At 37.5% G+C, this 19,596-nt stretch overlaps 1 protein-coding gene across 1 annotated transcript in view; it reads left to right on the top strand.

The window, feature by feature from the left end:
* The window catches only part of LOC126334996 (sodium-independent sulfate anion transporter-like), a 159,566-nt gene extending 144,293 nt beyond the window's left edge, over positions 1–15,273 (top strand). The window contains exons 12-13 of the mRNA XM_049997812.1: positions 6,142–6,295; positions 13,598–15,273. Of these exons, the coding sequence (XP_049853769.1) occupies positions 6,142–6,295; positions 13,598–13,662 (219 nt within the window). The 3' untranslated portion in view covers positions 13,663–15,273. The remainder of the gene's footprint in view (positions 1–6,141; positions 6,296–13,597) is intronic.
* Positions 15,274–19,596: the final 4,323 nt, after the last annotated feature.

Raw genomic sequence — 19,596 nt, 5'->3', positions numbered from 1 at the left:
AATACAGTTACATAAAGCTTTTGGCCACAGCCATTATCAATAAAAGAGAGACACACACCATTCACACAAGCAAGAGAAATGTAGACCACCCTGTGGCACAACAAGTGGCTGAACACAACACACTAGATTTCAATGGCTGCTTCACTACTTGAGGCATCTGGATCCATCCTTTCCCCACCAGCTTTTCTGAACTGTGCAGATGAGAGATTTCCCAACAACACATTCTCCGCCCCCATAATTATCCCGGCCTTGACCTATGGTAACATATTGTCCCTACTTCCTCCACTCAACAGTTTCCACTCACTTGCCTTATCATCTCCTCCCCATTGTCATCTCCCACCCTGTTTATTTGCAGCCCTCTGCCAATGCAATATGCCTGTCTTTCCCTGTTCCTTTCCTTTTTGCTCCTTTTTTCACCACCTCCCTGTCCCACAACCTTCTGACACTGCACCTGTTGGCATTCTAGTCCCTGCAGACTCCACCAGACAGCATTTGTTCTCTCCCCTACTGTACATTACTACTTCTTCCCCTCCCCCACCCCATCCAAATTGCTGCTGGCTCCCACTTGCTAATTACATTCTGGCCCAAGATGCTGGAGTTGGCAGTGGTATGTGCATGAGGTGTGGTTGTTTGTGTGAATGGTGTGTGTCTCTCTTTTACTCATGATGGCTGTGGCCAAAAGCGTTATGTAACTGTCTTTTAATTGTGTCTGTCTGCAGCTTGATGTGTCTTCTTTACAGTAAGTAGCAGTCTGTCTTTTCCTACATTGTTAATCTACCATTTGATAGACAAGAGAAAATCAAGAAATATTTGTGCCTCAAGGACAGATGGTAAATCAGTAATTTTACTAATATATATCAGTACTTGTTGAAGGACCACTAATATAACACCAAGAATGATACAAAAGTAATTGCTGCATGAGGGCAATGTGCCCCATCCCACAGCACTCTCTGTTAAGCAATTTTATATTTATTTCATCCAGTATTGGTTGGCTCCCCCCTGTTTGCAGGAATGATCAAATGGCTCGCCTTTAGGTAAAGCAGGTGGTAGACTTCCTTTCTTCACTAGTATACTATGAAAATGCAGTCAGTCTACAAAAGACAAGATGAGAAGGTGAACCAAAGACTGAGTTTTATTGGCTCAACACTAAAAAGGTGCATGAACTCTACCGAAGACACTGCCTACATTGTACTTGTCCCTGATCTTCTGGAGTATTTCTGCCCAGTATGCAGTTCTTATCATTTAGGATTGACAGAGAACCACAAAATAGGAGAGAGATTGTCACGGGCATGATGCATGAGTCTGGGTGGCAAGATTAAAACAAAGGCATTCTCCATTGTGACCAGATATTTTCATGAAATGTCAGTCACCAACTTTCTCTTCTGAGCGACTTACATGTTCATTTTTCAAGCATGCTATTCAAGAGTGGAACAGAGGGAAATAGTCTAAAAGCAGTGCTATGAATCCTTTCCCAATCACAGAAGTGTGAAATGCAGCATTGTCACGTGAATGTAGATGAAGGTGGTTGTTTACAAAACATTCATGTGACATATTCTAGAATACTGTTCAAGTGTTCGGTAGCGATATGAAATGGAACATAGCAGTTTGGTGAATACACTGGTGGCACTGATATGACAACATGAAAGCAGACAAGCTTGGGCAGTGGTGGAAAGACGTCTACAAAGGTTTAGGAGCCACACACAGGGAAACAGCATCAAGTTGCAGAACCAAGTTTTAACAGTTGTTTGAATTCAGAGACAGCAGAGATAGCTGAAAATCATGAAAGCACTGGGCACTCGCCAACTGCATGCAAACTAAACAATGTCCAGTGTGTCAGTGACTTGATAATGGGGCAGAGGCAAATCACAATTGATGAACTAGAGAAGGCAACAGGTCCCTCAAGGGGAACACTCCATGCCATCATTCATAAGGATTTGAAGATGAAGAAGGTGTGTGCACAATGGATGCCTGATTCCCTTACCTTTGTGCACAAACAGAAGTTTGCAGAGATATGCCAACAGTGTAACAGTACAGTGCAGATCATGTGGAGTTCTTTGAGTATCTGGTCACCATCAATGGGTCATGGATATTCCACCAGACTCCAGAAAAGAAATGCTAGTCTGTGGAGCAGAAGCCTGCTGGAAGCCTAATCTGAAGTAGTCACAGCCAGGACTATTCATGTACAAACAAATGGCAACTGTGTTCTGGGATTGGGAAGCTATACTGCTGGTGTATTGACTCTCTGTCAAAATGACCCTCAAAAGTGCTTGGTACTGTGGTTCACTACTAATTAATGCAGCAATGCCACCACAGAAAATGGGGCTGTGGTATTCTACTCCAAAACAGCAGTGGGCAGCCACATGACAATTGCTAGACCATAGCAAACCAGAGTTTACTTTGTTGCCATATACACCACATTCGCCAAGTCTGAGTCCCAGCAACTATGCCCTATTCAACACAATTGAAGAGATCACATGGACATTGGCAAGGGAATACCTGTAATCAGTGCAGTAAATCTGTTCTGTGAATACAAAAAATTGTTGTGTCTATCACGTTTGAACACCCAAGTACACACGTATCCACTTCCGTAGCTCTTCAGAGACCTTATTCCTGAAACCTTCGTCTCTGGAATATTCTCGTCTTGTTGGAACTGAGAAGTCACATGGAAGTACACCATTTCAGGACAGTAGAGAACTTTGAAACAGTCATCATGTATCTATCAACAGCAACTCTAGTTTTTTAGTTTCAGCTCTGCTATAGCAGTGAATTCAAAGCATTGTAAGTCTGTTAAGAAAGTAGCAGATGTAATTAGTTATTTACATGGCATAAAAATCTTGTAAAAATCTAGTCTCATTACTTTATTTTCAAACTGTAGTCACGTAAAACATTTATATACTTACTTAAGTTTCTTTTTACTTGTAGTCATCAAATGATGGCTTTCACAGATTTCATATCTGAATACAGAAGGTTAATACATAATATCATTGATATAAATATGCTGTAAACAGTTTTGACACATTACAGATCGCATAATAAGGTAATGGTTTCTATACTTGTATACAAAGATTTATATCTACTTTTGGACTTACAATTTCTGTTGCCCCACTCAGGTTATTTCACACCCCACAGCTACTTTTATATCTACTTTCATAGCTTACAGCATGTATCAGTGTTCAAGGGTCAACATTGTTAACACTTAATATGTTGTTGTTGTGGTCTTCAGTCTAGAGACTGATTTGATGCAGCTCTCCATGCTACTCTATCTTGTGCAAGCCTCTTAATCTTTGAATAACTGCTGTGACTTACACCCTTCTGAATCTGCTTACTTTATTCATCTCTTGGTCTCCCTCTACAATTTTTACTCTCCACAATTCCCTCCAGTACTAAATTGGTGATCCCTTGATACCTTAGAATGTACCTTACCAACCGATCCTTTCTTCTAGTCAAGTTGTGCCACAAATTCCTCTTCTCCCCAATTCTATTCAGTACCTCCCCATTAGTTATGTGATCTACCTATCTAATCTTCAGCATTCTCTGGTAGCACCACATTTCAAAAGCTTCTATTCTCCTCTTGTCTAAACTGTTTATTGTCCATGTTTCACTTCCATACATGCCTACACTCCATGAAAATACTTTCAGAAAAGGCTTCGTGACACTTAAATCTATACTCTATGTTAACAAATTCCTGTTCTTCAGAAATGCTTTTCTTGCCATAGTCTGCATTTTATATCCTCTCTACTTTGATGATCATCAGTTATTTTACTCCCCAAAGAGCAAAACTCATTAACTACTTGTAAGTGTCTCATTTCCTAATCTAGTACCCTCAGCATCACCTGATTTAATTCAACTACATTCCACTATCCTTTTTTGATTTTGTTGAAGTACATCTTATGTCCTTTTTTCAAGACACTGTCCCTTCCATTTGGCAAATCTCAGATTTTTATTTCTTCTCCATGGATTTTACTGCTTCCTCAATCAACATACTGATTGAATACCAACGGGGAAAGGCTGCAACCCTGTTTCACCCCCTTCTCAATCATTGCTTCCCTTTCATGCCCCTCAACTCATATAACTGCCATCTGGTTTCTGTAAAAATTGTAAATAGCCTTTCGCTCCATGTATTTTACCCCTCCCACTTTCAGAATTTGAATATCTGTCATAATAATAGGTATATGAACCATAAATAAATTATGTGACTACATACATTTGGTACAGATGGCTAATGTATGTGGAACCTGTTCTCCTGATGGTAGTACAGTGGTTTGGAGCAGTGTTATGTTATGTCATCATATCTGATGTTGCTGAAGTTCTCTTTAAAATTTCTCCTGTGACACAGCAAAAGTGTACTTTATTTGGAAACCACAAATTTTAAAAATTGCTTGCATGTGTCACAAAATTCACCACATTGTGCACTATTACTTAAGGAAAACCACATCTAAATGTGTTTACTTGTTCTAAATGTATTAGGGGTGGCTTCTCTTAGGTGTCTCACTATGTTATGTACAATGAGTATATAGTGGAAATATTTATTTTGTATGAGGGGATCTTGACAGTCCTTCCTGTAAAAAAGACCATGTATCGGCCTAAGAGCTGTCCATTGGAGATTTCATCCAGGTGTCACTTCTGAAACCCATATACTGAAAAATAGACCTCCTTCTCATTGTCACCAAAAAACAGTAGAGAAGTGTCATCTACCTAAATAACTGATGGAAATTACAAAGTTTTATGATGTCATTTATATGTATGTGAAAAGGAAATGTTCCCAAAATTGACCCCTGTGGTACACTCAGCATTATTTTATTTAGTTACAGTGAGAATGTTGGTTTTCTCGCACTGTTTTGATAATTTTTATTAGTCTAATTTGTATGATTATTATAGGCATTGGTAGGAGTTCAACTGGTGTCTATTGTATACCTTCAGTTTCTGTAAGGGCAGTTCATGGTTGACCAAACCAAATACAGTTGTGAGGACTAAAAATTTGCAAACAATATTCTTTCTGTCCTCTAGGTAGCTACAGCCTTTTTGTAAAAATTGTGTGATACCTCCTGTGGTATTGCAATATTTTCGAAATCTATCTTTATTTCCTGTGAGGAGACGGTTTCCAATGAAAAAAAAGGAACTAAGTTGTCACATCATTACTAATAAAAGAATCTTACTAAATGTGGGAACTAGTGATACTGATCTGTAGTTTGATGCTTTCTCCTTGGATTCTTTTTTATATATTGGTCTCATTATGCCTTCTTTGATGACATATGTAATTGATTTAAACATTACATTTGTACTGTTTTTAATTACTGTGTTGGAAAGAGCATTGCAACAATTTCAGTGTTTTTTTCTCCCTTCACTTCCTCTAATTAAATGCCCTAATTGTTGTGTAGTAGTGTTTTGTTGTGCTAAGTGACTCCGTACTTGGAATGTTAGTGAAATAAAGTGTTTATTGAGACTATTACAAACAAGATTTTTGGTCTTGTGTACGTTGACGTTCATGCCTGATTTTTATTGCATCCCCTTTTGTGTATGTACATTTTTATTTAATTTGTTAAAGAGATTTCAGGAGGTAAGGCTTATTTCATAATATTTAGAAGTTCTGACTCGAAACTTTGTTTGTCATGTGTATTTTTCTTTAAAAATCTGCAGTGTAGATGATTTGTGCAATATGAAAAGGTCATGCATAATCACAACTTGTTAGAAGGAACTGTATGAGTGATATTTAAGGTATCACAGAGACTCATGATTTGTGAGTCACCTCTAATAATCTATGTATGAATTCCAGAGTACTTCGTTATCTATATGTTCTATATACCAGTGACTTCCACATTTCCCATTTTTAAATTACTGCTCCGTTTTAAAATTCAATGACATCCATAATTTATTGTGATGCTAGTATTTATACTCTTCTCAGCATTGTGATGAATAATTCCTGCCAATGAATTCAAATTTTCAGTCTTGCATTTCTACATATTTTCTTTGAAAAATTACAACAAAACTTATGATCCAGGATTGCTAATTCCATAAAAAATTAGTTGTTACCTTTTGCACCAGGATAATAAAGGTTATAATCATCAGTAGATAACAAGAGAGAACATTTACATGTAAATAACTTTAAATTACATTTGTGATGAGTGAAGCCATTGTTTTCAGGTTGTTGAATGTCTAACACATGACTTCTCAGTAAGACGTCAACCTCTCTTTTTCTTCAATCTGAAGCCAAGTATAGTCAATATGTTCAGTGGTCTGCGTCCAAAGGACTTCATTGTTTATGACCAAGAAGATGAACTGGATAGTCTTATTCGTGGTAAGAAAAAATTGCTTTTTTGATAGATTAACTGATATTTAGAAATTTTAATGATTTCACCTAAAGATATCATATAGTTTAGGGTTACTACCACTCCTAATATGGTATCCATAGCTAGAGATGCAATCCTTCATAAAGTAACATATGATGATGTTCAATAAATTAATTTCCTAAATTCTGCTTCACAATTGGCTCCCAGTAAAATGTTTCTCTTTTCAAATGATTGTGAAGTATAGGTAATGAACGAGATTTTTCAGTATTTCTATCATGTCACAATTACAAAAAGTGAGAAATATTTTATAAGCAGACAACCAAGACTTCTTAATTATAGGTTCAGTGAATGTGACAGAAAAAGCTTCTGCTACACCATTAGGTCTGTCAACCATTTGGTCTGTCAAGTAGCAAACATGCTGGAACAAACTCCCAGGATGATTGTATCAACCAATAATTTACCCATACGGCATCGCTCTGCCAGCATGTGTGCACTTCTTGATGGCATGCATCTAACTATTTTGACTGCCAGTTACAAGCCATAAGTTACCATTTATCAAATACTGTGGGAGCTTATTTATCATGTTTTCCTCCTATTACAATGGAGTTTTATCATAGAGTCCAGCAAGCTTATGAACTACGTCCCAGCAGATTTGCTTTACTCCTCCCCCCCCCCCCCCCCTTTTCTACTATATCATTTGCAACCAAGCCCCATTACAGTAATGAACAAGCAAAGGGCCTAGAATTAACTCACTTAAAATATAGCAATGTAATGGCACAACTGGACTAGTCTTTAAGCAACAATATTATGAAAAAGATAGATTGGTATTCACTGTATAGAGTAAATGTTGAGTCACAGAGTGGTCGGGCTGCTAGGTGCAGTCTTTTGGTTTGAGACCAGGGGGCGGGGGTGGAAAACGAAAGAAGTAGAGGAGGGGAAAAATACAACTAGCTGCATTGGTGGAATAGGAGGCTGTGTAGGAGTGGGATCCAGGAAGGAGATAGGTGAGTGAACGACAGACTCTAGGGAAGGTTGAGGGCAGGGAGTTATGGGAATGTAGGATATATTGCAAGGAGAGTTGCCACTTGAGCCCTTTGGAAAAATTGGTGTTGGTAGGATGGACATGAATGGTGTAGGCTGTAAAGCAGTAACTGAAGTGAAGCTCATTGTGGTTGGCAGCAGGTTCAGCAACTGGCTGGTCCAGTAACCTCTTGACCACAGTTTGTCAGTTGCCATTCATGAGGACAGACAGCTTGTTGGTTTTCATGTCCATGTAGAAAGCAGCACAGTGGTTGCAGCTTAGTTTGGAGATCACATGATTGCTTTCACAGGTAGCCATATCTATTATGTGATAGGTGATGCCTGTGACCAGACTAACATAGGTGATAGTGGGAGGATGTTTGGGACAGTTCTTACAACTAGATCTATTGCAGGGATATGAGCCATGAGGCAAGGGATTGAGAGCAGGGTTGGAGTATGGATGGACAAGGATATTATATAGGTTTTGTGGACATCAGGATACCATTTGAGAGGGGTATCAAGGATAGCTGGTAGGATATTCCTCATTTCAGGGTATGACGAGAGGTAATCAAAACCCTGCCAGAGAATGTGATTCACCTGCTCCAGTCCTGGGAGGTACTTACACAAGAGGGGAGTGCTATGCCAGGAGGTTTATAAACAGCACACTTTCTACAGTAGAGCAAAATATCCTTTCTGGACACTACATGCCTAATTTTATGCTACTAATAAAACATGTTTCAAAGCTCTACATCTACATCTATACTCTGCTAACCACTGTGAACTACTTGACAGAAAGTACCTCCCTCTGTATGAGTTATCAGGGCTTTTCTCCCATTCCATTCATGTAAGAAACAGAGGAATAATGATTGATTAAATGCCTCCACTTGCAGTATAATTAATGTAATTTTGTGCTCATGATCACTTTGGGGGTATCGTAATGGGTTATTGAATGTTCCTAAAAGCCATCATTTGGTTCTTGGAACTTTGTAAGTAGGCTTTTTTGGGATAGTTTACAACTCTTGTCGAAAGTCTACCAGTTTAGTTTCTTCGGCATCTCTGTGACACACTCCCACACGTCAAACGGACCTATGTCCATTTATACTGCCCTTCTCTGCATATGTTCAATATCCCCTACTAATCCTATTTGGTACAGGTCCCACACACTTGAGCAATATTCTATGATGGGTCACATGCTTGGTTTATAAGCAGTCTCTTTTCTAGACTGTTTGCATTTCCCTAGTAGTCCACCCATAAACTGAAGTCTGCACCTGCTTTACTCACAACTGAGCATAAATGATCATTCCATTTCATATCTCTGCAAAATGTCACACCCAGGTATTTGTATGAGTTGACCAATTCCGACTCATTGATATTATTGACAAAGAATAATACTTTTTTTTTGTTTTGTGAAGTGCACAGTTTTATATTTTTCTGAACATTTAAAGCATGTTGCCAGTCTTTGCACCACCTTGACATCTTATTATGATCTTGCTAAATATTTGTGCAGCATTTTTCAGACTGTATCATCTGCAAAAAATCTGACGTTGCTATTAATGTTATCTGTAACACCATTAATATGTAACATGAACAGCAGAAGTCCCAACACACTTCCCTGAGGCACATGCAAAATTAATTCTGCTTCTGCTGAAGACTATCCATCCAAGATAACTTGCTGTTTCCTCTGTACCAAAAAATCCTCAAAATAGTCAAAAATCTCATTTAATACTCCATACAGCCATACTTTTGATAATAAGCATAGATGTGGTAGTGAGTCAAATGTTTTTTTGGAAATTGAGGAATACTGCAACTATCTGTTTGCATTGATCCAAGGCATTCAATATGTCAAGTAAAAAACAAAAATGCAAGTTAGGTTTCACAGGATTGGAGTTTTTGTCATCTGTGCTGGATGGAATGGAAGAAGTCATTCTGTTAGAGATACCTCTTTATGTTAGGGCTAAAAATATATTCTTAGATTATACAACAAATTGATGTCAAAGATACTGGACAGTAGTTTTGCGGGACACTTCTACTACCCTTCTTGTAGGCTGGTGGGACCTGTGTTTTCTTGTAACTACTGGGCATTGTTGTCTGACTGAATTCTACATGTAATTTTTGAATGCATTATTTGTTTTAGTGAATGGTCATAAAAGAATATTTTTATCTTATCTATGAAACTGTTAAAATGTGACATGTGCGTGTATGTTTTTTCTTTATCTCATGCATATGTAAGCTAATGAAGATGGAAGGGAAATTACAGAATCAGAATTTTATTGTCATTTAACATACAAGTTAAATTATTAATTTAGTGTACAGGAGACTTGTCAGCTTGTAACTGGAATAGATTACACGTGGAATACAATATTAGTTATCATAGAACTCCAGAGTCTGAATTTGATTTTTTATCATCCTCAAATGACCTGTTCACCATTAAAAATTCCTCAGCAGAGTAGTAAGTAGTATTTCTGTATCAGAGACGTCCATAATTTTTTTGTAAATGACACAGTTGCAACCTTTTGAAAATTTTTGTCATTTAATGTGTATCATATATTCATTCCCTTCTATTGCAGTATCTGTGTGACAAGCCAAAGATGCCATTCATCACATTCATGTAGGGAGCATGAAACTTTCTTTTTCCTAGTTCCATACCAGTGCCGCAAGCTATTTTGAAGAAACAGTTTAAGATTTTTATTTCTGAAGAGAATTAGTTCATATAGGTCCAAGGAGGGAGAATTGTAAGTTACAGATAATAACTACCCACCAAGTGGCGGCAGAACAACACACAAAAGAAGGTTGTAATTAGGCAAGCTTTCGGAGCCAGTGGCTCCTTCTTCAGGCACAAGAGTTGAAGGGGAAAGAAGAGGGGTGAAGGATAAGGATTGGAGAGGTCTAGGAAAAGGGGTAGATTTCGGGAAAGTCACCCAGAACCGCATGCCAGAGGAGACTTACTGCATGGGGTGAGAAGGAAAGATGTTTCACTTCCATACATGGCTACACTCCAAACAAATACTTTCAGAAACGACTTCCTGATACATAAATCTATATTCGACGTTAACAAATTTCTCTTCTTCAGAAATGCTTTCCTTGCCATTGCCAGTCTACATTTTATATCCTCTCTTCTTCGACCATCATCGGTTATTTTGCTCCCCAAATAGCAAAACTCCTTTGCTATTTTAAGTGTCTCATTTCCTAATCTAATTCCCTCAGCATCACTTGATTTAATTTGATTACATTCCAGTATCCTCATTTTGCTTTTGTTGATGTTCATCTTATATCCTCCTTTCAAGACACTGTCCATTCCGTTCAACTGCTCTTCCAAGTCCTTTGCCGTCTCTGACAGAATTACAATGTCATCGGCGAACCTCAAAGTTTTTACTTCTTCTCCATGAATTTTAATACCTACTCCAAATTTTTCTTTTGTTTCCTTTACTGCTCTCTCAATATACAGATTGAATAACATCGGGGAGAGGCTACAACCCTGTCTCACTCCTTTCCCAACCACTGCTTCCCTTTTATGCCCCTCGACTGTAATAACTGCCGTCTGGTTTCTGTACAAATTGTAAATAACCTTTCGCTCCCTGTATTTTACCCCTGCCACCTTCAGAATTTGAAAGAGAGTATTCCAGTCAACATTGTCAAAAGCTTTCTCTAAGTCTACAAATGCTAGAAACAAAGGTTTGTCTTTTCTTAATCTTTCTTCTAAGATAAGTTGTAAAGTCATTATTCCCTCACGTGTTCCAACATTTCTACGGAATCCAAACTGATCCTCCCCAAGGTCCGCATCTACCAGTTTTTCCATTCGTCTGTAAAGAATTTGCGTTAGTATTTTGCAGTTGTGACTTATTAAACTGATAGTTTGGTAATTTTCACATCTGTCAGCACCTGCTTTCTTTGGGATTGGAATTATTATATTCTTCTTGAAGTCTGAGGGTATTTCGTCTGTCTCATACATCTTGTTCACCAGCTGGTAGAGTTTTGTCATGACTGGCTCTCCCAAGGCCGTCAGTAGTTCTAATGGAAAGTTGTCTACTCCGGGGGCCTTGTTTCGATTCAGGTCTTTCAGTGCTCTGTCAAACTCTTCACGCAGTATCTTATCTCCCATTTCGTCTTCATCTACATCCTCTTCCATTTCCATAATATTGTCCTCAAGTACATCGCCCTTGTATAAACCTTCTATATACTCCTTCCACCTTTCTGCCTTCCCTTCTTTGCTTAGAACTGGGTTGCCATCTGAGTTCTTGATATTCATACACGTGGTTCTCTTCTCTCCAAAGGTCTCTTTAATTTTCCTGTAGGCAGTATCTATCTTACCCCTAGTGAGATAAGCTTCTACATCCTTACATTTGTCCTCTAGCCATCCCTGCTTAGCCATTTTGCACTTCCTGTTGATCTCATTTTTGAGACATTTGTATTCCTTTTTGCCTGCTTCATTTACTGCATTTTTATATTTTCTCCTTTCATCAATTAAATGTATCTATCTAGATAGATACCCCTAGATATTTTATGGTAGTTACTGTTTCCAACAATTTATCATCAATAGGGTACTTGAACAGTAGTGACTTTCTTTTCCTATGTATGTGCAATATGTTATGCTTATTCACATTCAGATTTGACTGCCTGGCCCTATGCCATTAATCAATCCCCTGTAGATCTTTCTGCAAATCATGGTGTTGTTCCCTTCTTATAGATAAGTACATCATCTAAAAACTGCCTCAAATAGCTTCAGATATATTCTCCTAGATCATTCATACACATTGTAAACAGTAACTGTCATACTTCCATGTCATACTCCCATGAAACTTCCTTTATATGATTATGTCAATTTTGTTCCATGAAGAGTAAGTGTTGAATTCTGTCTGCCTGGAAGTTTTGAATCCAGTCACAGATATCGTCCAATACTTCGTAAGATCAGTTATTTTTTCACTAAGAGGTGGTGTGGTACAGTGTCAAATGCCTTGCTGAAGTTAATGAACACTGCATCAACATGAGTGCTGATGTCAATAGTGCTTTGGATCTCATGGAGGAACAGAGCGAGCTGAGATTCATGAGATCTCTATTTGTGGGATCCATGTTGATTTTTATAGAGGACATTTTCATTCTCAAAAAACATCATAATACATTATCATAAAACATATTCGATGAGTCTTGAAAAATTTGACATGAACTATATAGGCCTACAATTATGTGCATCTATCCTGACCCTTTTTAAAAATGGGAATGACCTGCATTTGTTCAAGTCCCTAGGTACTCTCCATTGCTTCAACAACCTACAATAAACTGTTGCTAGAAAGGGAGCAAGTTCCTTCACATAATCTCTGTAGAATCTTAATGGTATCTTATCTAGTCCTGACACCTTTCCACTACAAAGCAGTTGTAGTTGTTTTCCTGTTCTGCAGTCAGTTATCTCTATATATGCCATTCTGAAGCTTGTAAAATGATTGAAAGGAGGGCTCATGTTAAGCTCTCCCACATTGAAAGGATTAAATGAAGATATTGAAGCAGTTCAGAGACATGCTGCTAGATTTGTTACTGGTAAGTGTGATCAACATACAAGTGTTACAGAGATGCTGTGTAAACTCAAATGGCAATCCCTGTAGGTATGTTAACATTCTTCTTGCAAACGCTATTGAGAAAATTTAGAGAACAGTATTTGCAGGTGTCTCCAGAATGATTCTGCTGCCATCAATATACATTTCATGTAAGGACCATGAAGACAAGTTAAGAGAAAGTAGGACACATACAAAGGCATATAGACAGTTGTTTTTTACTCACTACATTTGCAAATGTAATAGGAAAGGAAATGAGTATCTATCATTGGTAAGAGGTACCTACTAGCATATACCATATGATGGTTTACGGAGTATGTATGTTGATGCAGCTGTAGAGAGAACATTTAGAATATTTATGTTTCTTAGCTGTGGCCAACAAGATTCCCTTCACCTTGTATTGCACATTTTCCAGACAATTTTTTTTCTGCAAAGTTAAAGTTCTTGTCAGGTTTGCTAGCATTTCCCCAAAAGGCAACACCATATCTCATAATTGCCTCAAAGTAACTATGGTACAAAAAAAGACCTATAATTTTTTGTATTTGTATGAGTTACATTGGCTAAGACAGACATGGTGAATGCTTAGTTGTTTAATTTATTTTTCAGGTAGTCCTTGTATGAGAACAATGATAAGGATCTGTTTTTGCTGTATGCATTTGTGTGTGTGTGTGTGTGTGTGTGTGTGTGTGTGAGTGTGTCTAAGGAAGAAAGAAAGACAAATTTATTTTCATCTGTTGTATGTTACAGCACATGAAAAATATGCAGCTGCTTATCAGAATGCAGTGGATCTCAGCATCATCTGCTCTGGATAACTAAAGAGGAAACCCCACACACACCTGTGTGTTTAAAAACTAGTCAAACAAACATAAAGTTCCAACTGTGTGATGCAGTACTGTATAATAACATGGCAATAAACCAAAACACACACAGCTGCAGCTGCAGAATTGTACTTTCTTGTGAGATATCAGTTCTCAAGAGTTATTTTTGGTTTCAATGTCTTACTGTTATTTAGTCATTCAGATATTATTCAGAATAAAGAATTACTTGTTGCATGAAGTATTGACAGTGATATTCATCACACTATCCAAGTTCCTGTGTAGTTCTGATTGAAACAAAGGGCTCAGAGTAAATGATCAAAAATGTTCGGTGTGATGAACATTTATAAACCTCCTCAGGAAATTGTTTTTATCAGTTACTACACACTCAATATAAAATTCTGAGAAATGCTTGTCCTCCAACCTGAATCGCTGTGCCAACACTTTTTTTAATGTAATATGTGTATAATATTCCATACTTGGGCTTATACTCAAGAACATAATGACAGGGAAAGATACATAAAAGAAAATATATGTCAAACATTCTGACAATGGAAATTCCACCTCAAAAAAATGATGGATTTTTGTAGCAACCTTTTTGCACCATATTGTATGTGTGTTTATTGTGACAATAATGGATGGAGCACACAATCCTAGTCATGAAGAGGCAATGAACAAATATTTTTAGTCTTAATTAGAGCAGAATTGTTAACTCCATGTTTGCTATTATAAATTATAAATTTGAAATTAACCTTTTAAAATGCATATTTCATTCACCACATAATGCTAGCGTGACCTGTAAGTGGTGTTCTTATAAGAGTTTACAGTGTTTATAAATGCATTCTTCTAAATGGTGAATAGTGCTAACAAATATGTATATGCTATAACTCAATAAAATTTCAATGTGGTAAATGAAAGTGCTTCTCTACTACAACTAGCCCATTAATGAAAATAACACATAATTAATTCTTAATGTAGAGCTTATTATTGTAAAATCCTGAGACTGTGACATTTTCCCAAGTTTAACTTGCACTACTGCAATGCAATGTCCTGGATCAGTGACAGTGTATGCTTAGGTATTATAAATATGTCTAATGTAGACATTTTTATCAAATTATTTTCCACTTCATAACACTGTAATTAATTTGTTGGTAACTGAATAAGAATACTCATTTATCAAATAATGGAAAATCCAGGATGGGAATGTAACCATATTGTGAAAAAGAAAATTGCTTCTCACCATATAGTGGAGATTCTGAGTCACACATAGGCACAACAAAAAGACTGTCACAATATGAGGCCTTATTGGCTGAAAGCTTAAATTGTGACAGTCGTTTCTTTGTGCCTACTTGTGATTCAGCATCTCCAGTATATGGTGAGCAGCAACTTTCCTTTTCAGAAAACTTATCATAACTTATTGTGTATAAAAAATATCCTCTTGCTTCACAATTATTTCACTTTACAGTAGTCACATAGTGTGCTCCCAGCTTATTGTATTTATTCTTAGTTCTGCTTACTGTTTTGCAGAAACTGTGATTTTTTATTGAAAATGTTCACTGACTGATGTTATCTTTTTTATTTAGAAATAAACTGAAGTTTTACTTAAAAGATCGTGTTTTTTGTTTCTACTGTCAGTAATTTTGTTGATCATGTATATGTAGTGAGTTAAATAGAAACTGACTCACTTTTGATATGTGAATTAAAACCTCCAGTTGTTTTATGTAAGTCTTATAATCCCACAAAGGCTGATATAGCACAGGTTCAAACAAATAAAAGTTAGTTATTGGCATCATAAATAAACATGTTAAAATTGAATTAGTACATAGATAAACTAATCAAACATTTAATTCACATGTTTCAGAGATAAAGGTGGACTTGTCTTGTATTTCATTGATTTGAAGATTAGAGTGCGGACTTATTTTGCATAATTGCTCTCCATGCTGTCTAACGTAATGAACTTCTGGAGCAATTCAGAAAAACTGAAGAAACCATTCACTCAGAAAATGAAGCGGTTTGATTACTATATGATGTACCATAAATTAATGAACATTTACACAGTCCTCTTCAAGGATCAGATAACTATTACCCTATGGTAAATATTGAAGAGGCGTTGGAGGTATGATTTCTGTGAAGTCTCTGAACATTCAACTATATTTTGACTGTGGGTGTTCATTGACCAGATATCCCAATTTGTTGATGAGACCCATAAGTACAGGTAGAAGAATTGCAGTGCCTTCATTTGTCAACAAAAATGATCAATTTTTGATAATGAAATGTAATTGGGTAGATAAAAGATCTACTTGCCCAGTGGCAACAACAGAACTCACATATAAAGGTGTTAAACTTTGCAAGCTTTCAAAGACAGTGACTGCTTCTTCTGGCAGTAGGGTTGAAGGGGAAGGAATAGGGGTGAAGGAAAGGCACTGCTGTGATATAGAAAAAGGGGTAGAGTTTGTAAAAGTGCCCAGAACCCCAGATCAGGGGAGACTTACTGGACGGGATGAGAAGGAAACACTGATTGTTGGGGGACTGCACCGGATGAGACTTGAAAACATGAGAGCTTAAAGGTGGAAGATAGGGTAATACACAAGACAGAAAGTGCATTGTATGTGATAGGAGCACTGGATGGGAAAAACAGACAGGTCAGATAATGTAAGATGTGTAAAACAAAGAAAGTGAGAAAAGGAATAGCTGCTATGAAGAAGTGCTGAGACCGAAGAAATTAATGTAAATGCTGTTGTTTGTTTGTAGATTTAATGTGAACAAAAGTGTGTAGCTGACCAGTGAGGGTAGATTAATATCAAGCAAATTGACATGAAATTTGAAATAAGATCGTGTGAAATTTTACTAGGAGAATATATTTGAGATTCCAAGATTTTTAACAGGTCAGCCACACTGAAGGTCAGATGATGCTTCAGTTCACATTAAAACTACTAACAAACAATAGAACTTACATTTTTACAGTTTCCATCCTTTTCATGTTGAATGTTTCCTCCCACACAGCCTTGACATTCGAGGTAAATGTGTTTGTTAAGATGCAGACTCTCTACAGCTGTACACCACCATTTCACCTCAGCCTTCAATGGATGTAATTATTCCCAGCCTAGATCAAAAGCAGATTTCCCAGGCCATCATGTCCAGTCCTGGTACTACTGATCCCTCCATAAAACAACTAAGGAGTACACCTCTTGTCGCTGAGTGTTATCCAGATCATTAATGTGTTAATCAGCTACTTCAACAAGGCTATGACTTCCTAATATCATGATCTAAAATAAGATTTATTTTGTCCAACATTTTCCCCATCACACCTAGAACAGCTTTTTGTTGCCCTCCCAATCTCTGCAATATCCTCATCAGACCCTATGCTCCTTCTACACCCATCTCCCTACCCTGTGGCTCCTACTCCTGTGGCCATCCCCGCTGTAAGACTGGCCATATGCACCCCTCCTACCACCACCTATACAAGTCCTATAAAAGCAAAGGAAGAGCCACTTGTGAAGCAATACATATCATATACCAGGTGTTATGTAAACAGTGTTTGGCCTTTTGAATTGGCATGACTACCAACAAGTTATCAGTTAGGATGACTGGGCATAGGCAGAGATTGTATACTGGCAATATACAACATCTTCTTGCAGAACACACTCTATAACATGGCAGTTGTGGCTTTGATGTCTGTTTTATCACATGTAGCATCTGTGTTCTTAACACAGACATGTGTCTCAGAAGTCCACAGGTCGAAATTGACATTAACTGAATTACAATATGTCCTTGGTTTTCACCACCCACCTGATCTTAATTTACATTAATTTCTTCAGTCTCAGCATTTCTTCATGGTAACTATTCCTTTCTTCACTCTCTTTTGTTTTTCTATATCTTTCATTTACTGACCTGTCTATTTTTGCCAACTCCCCATCCCACCTCTGTCACACACAATGCACTTTCTGTCTTATGTATTACCCAATCTTCCATCTCTACGCTCTCATGTCTTCAAACCTCATCTGATGCAGTCCCCAATAATCGGTCTTTCCTTCTCATCCTGTCCATCCTGACCAAGGGTTCTGTGCACTTTTCCAAACTCTACCCTTTTGCCTATAACTCACCTATTCTTTTCCTTCACTTCTCTTCCTTCCTTTTCAACTCTTTTGCCAGAAGAAGCAACCACTAGCTCTGTAAACTTGCAAGCTTTAACATTTTTATATGTGTGTCCTCCTGCCACTGCTTGGTGGGTGGATTTTTCATCCATCGTATTTATTTACTTTATAGTGCACATTTAGTCAGTTAAGTCTAGACCACACACTGTTCTTCATCTTATGTTCCTTTGCTTTGACTGAAGGATGTATGATGCCTTGAAGATTAATAATGGCTCAGTTCCATATTTAGCATTATTGTCCCTTGGTATTAAGATTAATCTGTTTACCTTGTCTTTTTACTAGCAATTCTCAGCAGTGAACACTATCTTTCCTAAAGTTAAGTTACCCATAATTGTTATCCATAGTCATTCTTGAATGAAAATATGCAGAATTTGTTAACTTGTGGATTTGTCTCGCCACAAGATTTGCAATGATCCAATGTTCAGTAGTGCATGAACTGAGTTGTTTTACGAGTTTATGAATGTGTTTTTTTTCCATTTTAAGTTCTCATCAATTTAGACACCTTAACATTTTCAAGTTTCCATCCTAGTTATTCTAAGTACACCCCAACCCCTTATTAAAAATTTAATCTCCCGGTATGAAACAGCTTCAAACCTCTGATTACTTTTCAAATGAGTTAATCCATTAAATATTTGATGTTAGGCATTTAAAAAACACAAATTTTAGTAAAGGACTGAAATTTTGTTGAAAATTTGTTGGAGGTCAATAAAAGATCTCCACCAAATGATAATGACATCGCACTTTGTTCTTTGATGAATTGTGGTTCTGCACTACCCTGGATGACCATCGTCTGTGAGTAGGACAGCAACCAGAGAACAGACCACATTCCTCCAGTGTTTTTGAAAGGCACAGTGGTGTTACTCCCAGCATCATTGTGTGGGAAGCCCCTGCATGTACCTTCATGTAATGGCTAGTAGTGACTGAGGAAACTCTGATGCCACAACTGTACATACATTGTGGGCATCCTGTGTCCTCATGTGTTACCTTTTAAGGAACAGTGTTGAGGTGTAATTTTTTGACAGGATGCTGCTCGTCCACTCATTGCACGTGTCTCTGTCAAATGTCTATGTAATGTTGAAGTACTCCTGTGGCCAGCAGGATCCCCAGATCTGTACCCGAAAAAACAAGTGTAGAACTAACTTGGACATAAACTCTGTCCCATTGTCAGTATCAATGACCAATTAAAACATTTGTGGGCCAGCTTGCCTCAGGAGGGGACACAGTGGCCTTATGACACCCTTTCCAACTGAAGCAGTGCATGCATCCAGGCCAAAGGGAGTGCAATGTGACACTGATAAATAGGCTAATACTTCCAAGTCCTTTGAAGAATTGATTAGATTTTATAATCACTGAAGCAACAGCAAATAACCTCTCCATCCATGACTTTTCATTTTGTTTCTTCTCCCCCTTCTAGGTGCCTTACTCTTTTTGTAAGGCAGTGCATATAAATGACCATTCACCTAATACACAATAGAGATAATTAGTTCTACTACATTCCTTCAGTATTTGATAATGAAAGCAATTAGTGATTTCCAAGAAACTTTGCACATAATTTCAAAACTTAAAAAATGTTTTCTTGCTATTGCACTATGCGAAATGAAGAGAGGAAAAATGTTTATCATGTTCTACATTTTTGCTGTCCATGCAGTGAAACTTCAGCACAGGAATGACATTTTAATGTATTTCTTATTAACTACGAACTCTATCCACAATGCAATTTGCAGACACGATTCATGTATAGCACTGAATGCACTTGTAAAATTATGGTATCTGAGGT

Source organism: Schistocerca gregaria, chromosome 2 (genome assembly GCF_023897955.1).
Source record: "Schistocerca gregaria isolate iqSchGreg1 chromosome 2, iqSchGreg1.2, whole genome shotgun sequence".
NCBI classification, from domain to species: Eukaryota; Metazoa; Arthropoda; class Insecta; order Orthoptera; family Acrididae; genus Schistocerca; species Schistocerca gregaria.
Note: the sequence above shows the minus strand (reverse complement) of the source record. Positions and strands in the feature narration are given on the sequence as shown.